At 29.2% G+C, this 10,798-nt stretch overlaps 2 protein-coding genes across 2 annotated transcripts; one reads left to right on the top strand and one right to left on the bottom strand.

Moving 5' to 3' along the window:
• The first annotated feature begins 967 nt into the window (after positions 1-967).
• Positions 968-6,195, top strand: LOC109608401 (uncharacterized). The gene is made up of 7 exons (XM_020024828.2): positions 968-1,264; positions 3,117-3,227; positions 3,284-3,399; positions 3,520-4,331; positions 4,388-4,609; positions 4,670-5,015; positions 5,073-6,195. The coding sequence occupies exons 1-7, from the start codon at positions 1,087-1,089 to the stop codon at positions 6,093-6,095; spliced, it is 2,808 nt and encodes a 935-aa protein (XP_019880387.2). The 5' UTR covers positions 968-1,086; the 3' UTR covers positions 6,096-6,195.
• A 1,171-nt stretch (positions 6,196-7,366) lies between these two features.
• LOC109608421 (congested-like trachea protein) lies at positions 7,367-8,360 on the bottom strand. The gene has a single exon (XM_020024847.2). The coding sequence runs from the start codon at positions 8,327-8,329 to the stop codon at positions 7,439-7,441; it is 891 nt and encodes a 296-aa protein (XP_019880406.1). The 5' UTR covers positions 8,330-8,360; the 3' UTR covers positions 7,367-7,438.
• Positions 8,361-10,798: the final 2,438 nt, after the last annotated feature.

A 10,798-nucleotide genomic window follows, 5' to 3' on the forward strand; every position in this document is an offset into this window, starting at 1 on the left:
TATATCCCTGTAAATAAATCAGTCCAAAGGACCAACGTCAGAAGAATTGAAGTATCCCCATAGCATAATTGGATGGCCACTATATTTCACTGTGAATGTAACAAATTATATATTATATATTTAACATAACCAGAATTATATTTTTTTAATAAATTAAATATATACTCGTCACTAAAAACTACTCGTCGACACTGTTCTGTCGTCCTATGATCACATTCAAAACAAGTGAAGTACTTTAGTAGAATCCAGGGTTTTTACTTGTAATTTCTATAATCAAATAAACCCCCATCCACTAATCATTCGGTTATTAACAAGTTTTTTATTTTTTTCTTACCTACCTAGTGGCCAATTTCTATAAACGTTTTAATAACATCGGGCATGATCAACTTAAACTTGTAACTATCTCTTCTTGTTTCTCTCGGTCTTGATAACGCTGAATTATATTTTTTCTTACTGTTTCATTTCGCCTAATAATTAAATAATTATAATAAACAAAGACCGCTAGTAAAAAATAATCGATTTAAATTCACAGAATTGTTAAAATTATGCGCATATTACATAGAAAATATTACATTTTATATGTAATGTTATTACAATGATTGTTTCTGTATTTAATTTTTGCTTTAACTTTGTTTTCAATTTTAAATAATTATTAAAGTATTTGTCTAAATTTTAATTGAAAGTACTTGACTGGCAAAAATATATTAAACTTATAGAGAAAATTAATATCATAAAATTGCGTCCAAAAAAGAAACTAAATTGTATGAATCGTAGCCATCAGTGCATGTATTAGTAGTAGTATGTAGTCTTAAGTTTTGAACTACCTTGATCTTTATTGGTAGATGTGTTGTAGTAGCGATAGATGGCGCTCATACTGTAACACATTTTTATAATTAAAAAACATCACTTTAAAAATAAATAAGTTTAAGATGCAGTTAATAATTTTCAACGTATTTCAGAAAATTTAACTGAAAATGAGCAGTGAAATTTATATCGAGTACCAATTTCCAGTGGCTAAAAAGCGCATAACCCTACCAAGCATTGAATATAGACGCCATTATATAAAACCACCTAACACTGTCAAACATGCTGAAATGTTTTGTATCGAATTGTGAAAATATAAACGGAATACAGTTTCCAAAAGATGAACAACACAAAAAAGTGTGGTTGGAAAATTTGAATATCGTTGGGAGAGTGCCACAAGATGTCGATTTCGTTTGTTTAGACCACTTCGACGCAAATGATTTAGTCAATGGCGAAACCGGTAAGTGAAGTCGGCCAAATTGCCTTAACGTTAGGTCAGATATCTGTTTTGAATCTCGGTAGTTTTAAAAATGCCTTTCGCTAAAGTAGGTTTTAATAACATGATGTTATGTAGAAATTTTAAATATTTCTTTGTTTATGGCTACAAATAAAATGTGCCTTAAATTTTTATTTGACAACTTATAATTTCGTTTAAAATACATAAATTATATTATCAGTACGTTGCGTATTTATTGTCTATATATAAATTCATTTAATTGTATAGAAAATGTATTATCAAGGATTAAAAATATATATTTATTTAGGTTTTACGTTTATTTATTTATTTTATAATTATTATTATTATTGTGTCTATATTGTGATATACGTACAGAGTGTCCCAAATTGACGTGGCAGATTTCGAAAAGGTGTAATACTTTTTTTGTTTAATTTTAAACTGTAAAAGGTACTTATTTACTAATATAAGCTCCATATCTCAAAAATGTTATGTAACATTGTCGTTTACGAAACAGGGCTCTTAAATAATAATTTATTTTATTTTTGTTTTTAAAAAACATATATGCAAAAGAATTACAATATGATGGTAAAGATACGTCAATAATAACAAATTATATATTTTTCGTCACTTTTCAAATTCAAATACGGTTTCCATTTAAAATAAAGACTGTTTTTCGGTAGATTTCAAACAGGTGTAATAATATTTTTGTTTATTATTATTATTTTGATAACCTGTAAATAATTTACGGACATTTTTTATCTAATATACTTATCCCAACAAAGTGTGTATATACGTACATAATAGTGGACAAAAGTATGGAATATTTATTTATCATTATATTCGCAGGTTTTTACTTTTTTAAATAAAAAGTCAATTTGGTCTGGAGCAAACAGTCACATGGAGTTTTCCAGTATGTTTCTGTATTGAAACATTCCATTTTACCCTGCACTTGAATCAAGAGTCCAACATTGAATCGAGAAAAGGAATTTGGTATTTAAAATGTTATCGTTGCTCTACTGGTCTTGTCACAAATGTTTTACCATCCAGTTCAAACAAATTATGTTCACTTTTTCCTGAGCCCATGACAAATGGAATTTTACAGATGCCAGACGGGACGCTCTGTAAAGTAAGTTAAAAGCAAAAAGTTAACGTGTTTGACCGAAAATGTTAATAATTAATAGAATTGACCGTAAATAAAATAATATTCCATACTTATTTTCTAGTATTCCAAGTTATTTTTCTAACAAATTATAACATCAACAACTCTCTAAGTCAGGTTTTTTCTATCTACCAAGGAAATATTCATATTCATTCAATTTGGGACTTCCCCCCTTTTTATATATAATTATATAATAATTTATATTTATAATTAGTACACATATATATTTAATCTTTGATATTATATGAAGAAAATGTCATTTAAAAATCGTTAGAAGCAATATTTACATAAATTGGAGTATGTAATAAAAATATATTTAAAATATAAATTTTAAGAATCTAAATTATATTATAAAACAGAACGAAGATTTTGGTGGATATTTTTAATCAAATTTTAAAATCAATTTAATGAACCACAATAAAGCTTTGTAAAATATTTGTTTGACAATATCTCATTCGTTTTTTTACAAAATCTTAATTCTTAACAAAAATTTAAATTTAAATCATAATGTCATAACGTCTATAAATATATCATTTTTTCAATTAAACATATAACATGTTCTTTTTTATTTCCAGTACGAATTTGTTATTAAAAACATTTTTAGTTACATTCTGTTGACTTAATAAGTACGAAATGTTTGTAATATTTATAAAATTTACTATTTAAGAACTATTATTTATTTTTATCTGATTTTAGATATAAAGGAAGGTGCAGTACCAAAATGTTTACCACTGCAAGAAGAAATAAGTTCTATGATGGAAGAGGGTATAATTGAGTTATCGGATTCAGCACAAATTAATATAAAAGGTAAACATAAACATTACATTTATATTAGTAAATTTTATCAAATGTATGTATTTTAGAAATTTATACTTGTCGACTATGTGGTTTGGAAGTTGCCAGTGCAAAACATTTAACTGACTTGGTAGATAACATAGAAGTTCGTACCATTATAAACAAATGTTTATTTCCGTTTCAGGTAAGAAGCAAATTGCTGTGTGTAATAGAATGTATAATAAGGTACCATGTTAATTATGATTAAAATGTAATAAATTACATTCAAACGATTTAGCTTGACACAAATCATTCAATATTATAGATAACAAAAGATGAAGAAGACAAATCTAAATATGTTTGCTTGGAATGCTATGCAGCTCTGCAAAACTTCTATAGGTACCGGTCCATGATTTTCGAAAGGAATAACGTAGTTGAATGTGAAATAAATAAAGATGTGAGAAGCGACAAACGTAAAACTGATCTTGAATATGAATCTGAAGTTAAAAAACCAAAACTAATTGATGGTGATGTCTTTAAAGATGATATAGAAAGGCAACTAGAAGAGATGGAGAATGGCGTGGCGCCCGAAGAGTATTTGGATTCCGACGTCACATTTGTAACCGACAGTGATAATTCAGACGATTATGAAATAATTAACGCGACGTCGAAATCACACCATATCGAAAAACCTCATGTCGTCATAGCCGAGAAAAAATACGACCATGTTGAAGAAGAATTGCGTAGGGTTCTAGAGGGTCAACTTTCGGAAGAGCAAATTCAAGCGGAAAATATCATAATTGCTGTCGAAGCCGATGAGGAAACCAACACCAGAAAAGCTTCGATATCTCAAATGAAACTTCCGATCGTTATCAAACATGTAGCAAATGGACAACAAAATAAGAATTCTATTATAATGGATAAGGAACCAAATGGGTCCAGTCAGAAGAAACAGAAGATCCCTGTTAAAGATGGTCAAGTGGTATTACCCAAAGGTATAAGTGTTCGAGTTCCGGAAAAATACACCTCTGATGTGGGAGTTTATGAAGGAGTTCCCAGACTTTTTATTTTCAACTCCGAATTTTGCATGGTCGATGACTATCTTTATGAGTACCGATTGTGTAAAGGAAATTTAAGGTAGATTAATAATATTTTATTTCTTATCAATTGTTTTTCACATTTACGAAATTTAGGTATCTTCGATGCATTTCCCCAAATTGCAAAAGTTTGGCTATGCAAAAGAAATTGAGCAGCACCGAATACAGTACATCAGTAACAGTTAAAGAACCACACAACCATCAAAAACCAAACGAAAAAGAAATGAAGAAACAAATGTTTTATCACGTAATGAAAAGGATGATGCAAAATGATAAATCCATGAACTTCAAATCCGTATATGAACAAGTCTGTGAAATGTAAGTGCTTCTAATTGTCTTTATAGAGCAAAGCTATAAAAATATACAATACATTTTTAGAGATCCTGAAATAAGGACCCTGGTGCCACTTCGCAATGTTATTCATGAGATTTGTCGTCATCAGTTAAGTCACAAGCCGCCGGTGATTTCCACCTTCGATCAGTTCTATGATAAAATTGAAGACGACATATACAAAAAGCTTCACTTTACTCACGGCAGCAAACAATTCTACCAGGAGAAATTTGAAGCGGAAGATGACAGTAAAGCCATTGTGTTTGCAAATTGTGAGACCATCGAGGAAGTATCTTACAGTAAACTTATGTACGTGGACGCCTCATTCCGGATAGACTCAACCGATCAGTTCAAATACCAATTAGTTACCATACTAGTCTGGGTGGAAGAAAGCGTAAGTATACTTAATATGTCTGCTTAATTCTGACATAAATATACAAACATTTTTAAGTATTACCCCATCCTGTTTGCGTTGGTCAACAAAAAGACGCAGGGAATTTACAAGAAGATTCTAGAATATTTGCACGACATTCTGGCTCCAAATTTGCGACCGGAAGAGATTGTTACTGATTACGAAGCTAATTTATACTATGCTTTAGGTGGAACGTACGTCGATTCACATATCGGCGGTTCAGTTTTCTACTACACTCAGAATTTGTACAAGAAAATCTGTTCCCTAAACCTGTCACGGGACTTGGAGGCAAATTCATACTTCAGAAATATATACCATATGTTATTGATGTTGCCGCTATTACCTGTAAACACAATTTTAGACGGACTGAATAATATAGAGATACAAGCAAGAGAATTAGGAATAATGGATCTTACTCAGCCATTGTTCGAGCACATAAGAACGCAATGGATGCAGAAAGTCACTCCCGACTTGTTCTGCGTCCACAGACTGGAAAATCGGATAAATGAAAATGTGATTGCGCCTTTCAAAAAACTGAGAGATTTTCTAATGTTTGCTAAAGGTAAAGGTGCCAAACATTCTTCCACAATTATGGGAGTGGTAGAAAAATTGATAGAACTCGAATCCTTCTTGCAAACTACCTATTCAGCACCCAACAAAAAATCGTTTGCCAGAGATCTGTCTAGTAGTCAAAAGAAAAACGTATTAAAAGCCTGGCAGTTTATTGAAAGTCATCCGAAAATAAACATTAATAACTTCTTTACAAAAGTACTGGGATACATTAAATGTATGGAAAATCAACTGTGGATTTGGGGATTTTACCGATACACCGGTGGTGTTGAGGATGACTTAATAAACTGTGTAAATTTCATGATAGTTTCAAACGATCTTGAAATTGCCAACAACAAAGTTATTGACGAGGGAGAATTCGCGGATTCGGAAAACTCTGTAGTCATGGAAGCAGTGATAGACGAAAACGGTGGTTTCGTGTTGCAAGGGGACCATGAAGTTGACCAGTCACCGTTTAACAATGGATTTTTAAATTATGTTTACAAAGAATAATGTGTAGGTTACACATTTCAAAAAGTATTTTCTTGTTTTGTATAAATTTTGTTTTAATTAATTAAGAAACAATTAATTTAATAAAAAAATATGAATTTTATTTTGCTTTTTATTGTTATTAGAATTAGAACCAACGGCAACAATATTAGAAAAGACTCGTTTGAGAATTCTGATGAACATGAGATACCAAGAACCCGACTAGCCCTAAAATTCGCGAAAAAAAGCATATTAATCATTTTGTCATAAAGTATAGGTGTAAACAAAATTAACTACACTCAATTATATAGATTCCTAATTAAGAATTTATTAGGTGTATTTTGTTGTCTTAATCTATACTAATGTGAAAGCTGGTATAGTTTTTAAGTAATATTTTTTATATTTTTCAAATAATTCAGTTCATTATAATTCATTTGAATGCTGCATACAATTTTTATCATACTAATATCAAATAAAATATTATATTAACCTATTTTTAAACAATTAGTATAGATTTTTATTACTTAATTTTTCAATCTGATCATGATAGATAAATTTAAGTCTACGATAAAAAAGAAACGTTCTGTCACAACCTTCTATAAATTTTAACAAAAATTCTATACAATATGTATGTTTCTCAACTAATATTTTATGGGTTAAATTAAGAGTAAGTATAATTTATTTAGTTAGTCATCTTGAGTCAGTTCTGAACAAATAAAACTGTGATCATAAAATATAATGACCTGCATTTTAAAATTTGATCTCATACATTCTCTTTTATAATTTATTACAATCATGTTAAAGCATATTTTTTTCGGAAAATAATTTACTTGTTACCTGATTGTAAAACTAGTTAAATGAAATTTGTTTACTGTTTATTGTTCATATTATTTTTTTAAAAAAATATGTAATAATATGTTATAATATGATTATTTTATATTTTAATTCTACATCATTTAATCAATATTATTCAAAATAACTTCAAAAATAAAATTGTAACTCTTAAGTAAATAACAATATGAGAAGTTAAAAAGCAGTTCCTTTTGCAGCGAATGTATAAAAAGGAAACTAGGCCAAGCAAAAAAATGTACAACTTCCTTATGTGTCATAACATGAACGTTTTAAATAAAACATTTTAATCGTCAAATAAAACTCATATAAGTAAATAAGATAAATAAGATGTGACATATTTTATTAAATATTGACCAATTCAACACTTTTAAATAAAATGATTTGAGAATATCTACAAATTATTATTTTTTAAATATTATCAGAATATAGATAATTAAAGAATATTTAAAAATAACATACGGCTTTATTTAATTGTTAAATATTATCAAGTTCAATTTAATATATAAAAAACAACATTAAGATCCTGTGTTATTAGATTGGATATATTTTAAAAATCGCTTGCAAGATTCGAATCCAAGAAAACAAGCTGCATTTGCAGGGAATGCTCTCAAAATTACCGGTGTTATTCCTGTATAAAGACCCAGTGGGCCTTCGTTCTTTATTAGTTCGAAAAACACTTGTCTGAGACCATTGGGATATCTGCCTTCAGGTGCAGCTTGCAGTCGACTTTTTACAACATCCGCTGGCATTCCAAATATCCAATATGCTATACCTGCACATCCTCCTGAGAATATTGTCAAACCAAGATTTGTAGTTTCGGGAAACTTTTTTCGCAAAGTGTCATTTAACAACTCGTACGTAAAAAAATACATACCACCGGACGGCACATCACGAATTAAAGTAGCGAATAAACCCCTATATATACTAGATATTCCTTTTTCCTTAATTAGTTTTAAAATGACATCAATGGGTCCTTTATACAATTTCCCGCCTCCTTCCACTTGTATTTGCAATAAAGTTTTTACTCTTTCAGCGGGTGCCATAATTAATAAGGTAGCCAGTCCTGAAAAACCTCCTGCACAAAACATTTGGTAGTAATGAGGCAGTTGAAATTTCTCGAAAATCTGTCGGCCCAGCCCGAAGCCAAAGAACGACACTGCGTTTATGGGAGATATCGAAACCAAAGGTGCACTCATGCCCTTGTACAAACCGAAAGGGCCTTCGCGGGCTATGATTTTTCGAAAACAATCTATTGTTCCCTTATACATTGGGTCATGGCCTGGAGCGGGTTTCGGCATGGTCTGGAGTCTTACTTTTACGGTGTCCAGCGGATGTCCAACCAGCACCAAACACATACCTCCGACACCACCAGAAACGAGATATTCCCATAGTTTTATGTCACTCATTATATTTTCACACAGTAATTTTTGATGATTCTTCCATATAAACTAATTTGTTTAGGATGTCAAATAAATTTAAACAAAATGTCACTATGAAGTTTATTTTATTTTATTTTTTTTTGTTTATTTGGGGGACAAAGAGGGGAAAGTTTAAAAACCGGGCACCGATTTGAAGATCATGACCATAGTGTTTACCATGTATGATAAATCATACATGGGGGAAAAGAACGTATATTTGCATATACGGGGTATGCTGAACCAGAAGTCGTGGGACTGACAAAGATGCCAGCCCCCTGTCAACTGGATTCGTAAGAACAAGTCCAATCTGAGGAAGATCCAAGATCTTCCTTGGGGTGGATTGGACTTGCAGTTAGATCCGTTAGCTTCCCACTACCACTGGCTTGTGGAGCGGTACTGTGCTCCAGGACCACGACAAGGTGGATCTATCCTGGGGTTTATTTTATTATAAAATATCATTATCAACTATACGTTTATTTACGATGTAGATTCTACAAAAGAAGAAAATGTTTAGGTAATATTAGGGTTAAATCACATTTCACATTTAGATAAAAATATTTAAGAGACGGAATATTGTTCTCTGTCTCTTAAATCTGTCAAATATATGGTTTCATTAGTATAGAAAAACTAACGTCAGTTTTTTTATATACAAAGTGTTCGAATTAAAAAAATATATCAACTGTTGTTTTTTTTAAAGATACTTATATTTCAACATTGATATTTACTTTTCTTTAGTAAATTTTGAAAAAAACTATATAATTTGTTGTTTTTTAAGACGTGAAATTGGAATTTGTAAATATATTTTATATACCTGGACCCACAAGTTGCTAAAATTTCTTTCCTTCACTTCTTAACAACTACCTTTTCAAAAAATTGGTGAAAAGTTGTTTTTTAAGTAAAATAATTAAAATTTTAACATAAATATTGTGTGCTGTGGAAATTAAATCTCAAATCCCATTATCAAAAACAATACACACTAGCGCCAGTCAACTAATCTATAGTAAACGTTTTGCATGTGCAATGCAACACAAATTAGTATGAAATAATAATCAGAGCAATAAGTAAGTAATAAAAAGTGTGACTACATAGTATGGAGCTTATAATAATATGATTCATTTTAAAATATAAAAATCATTACAACTGACGATATGAACATAATCTTTTAATTAATAATAAGCATTTAATTATCTTGTGTTCGAACACCAGAAGAAAATACAAATTTCCTAGTATTTTTTATGAATATGATTATAGAGTACGACATCAAAATTGATATAGGTTATAGATATCAATAAATCACATTGTTTTTGCTGTTCATTAGTACGTTTTGAAGAAAAAGAGATACTTATATATGTAATTAATATTAAGCAAAAATTGTTTTTAAATTTGAAAAATTGGTATTTAAAAATATATATTATATCAACATGCATTAGGCCATATAAAAATAAATTGTTCAGTATTTCAAAATATTAAAAGTTAATATAAAAATCTCTTTTAGAAAAAGTTTTTAATATCCTAATTATTTAATTTTAATATTACTAAGTTATTATAATTAAATTATAAAAAATTATGTTTATAATATAAGAAATTGAAAAATTGGCATTTGAACACATATGAAAACAACAAATAATTTTATGAAAAAGTACTTCAAATATTCAAACATGAACTGTTTGTGTCGTTTTTGTAAATTTTTATGTTAGGTCTTTTTATACAGAATTTTGAGAAAATTATCTTTTTAGGCTGAAAAATTAGAAATTTAATGTTTAAAGTTTAATTAAAATATATGAAATATACATTAAAAATATAAACAACAATTATAATTATAATGGTTTTACAATAGGTAAAGTAAGAACGTGTCATGTCATTATAGTGGCAATTTATTTGCGATGACTGTATTCAGCCCCTATGAAGGGGTTATTTTTTATGTATGCATGTATGAGTAATTATAATTAATTTGATGACTAGTGGTCAGGAGGGCAGTGGACATCTGCGCCGATTTCCGTGAAGCTTGGTAAATACAAACAGAAACCCTACATTTAAAAATCAGTTAACATTCTATGTTTTAAACAGTACACTAAATACACAAAATGTGTATTTAGTTATCTATATCTAATAAAGATAGTATAAATCTAAGTAGGTATTTTCAAAATAGTTATCAATAGTTACAAATAGTAATCTTAATTACTTTATTGTGTATTTTATAGACAGAAACTAAATATAATTAAAAACTATCTTTTTCAGACCAGAATACTGTTACGATAAAATGGATAAGAAAAAATACTTAATATATTATATTTGTTACAAAATGAAATGTCTTCAAAATTGACATAATGACTTTAAAGTAAACAAGAAAAATTCAATATTTTCAGATCAGAATATCATAAAAGAAAAAGTTACTCAATATAAGAAATTGGTTACAAAATACAGAAATTATAATGTAATAAAAATCTATAGAGTTTC

This window comes from Aethina tumida, chromosome 1 (assembly GCF_024364675.1).
Source record: "Aethina tumida isolate Nest 87 chromosome 1, icAetTumi1.1, whole genome shotgun sequence".
NCBI classification, from domain to species: Eukaryota; Metazoa; Arthropoda; class Insecta; order Coleoptera; family Nitidulidae; genus Aethina; species Aethina tumida.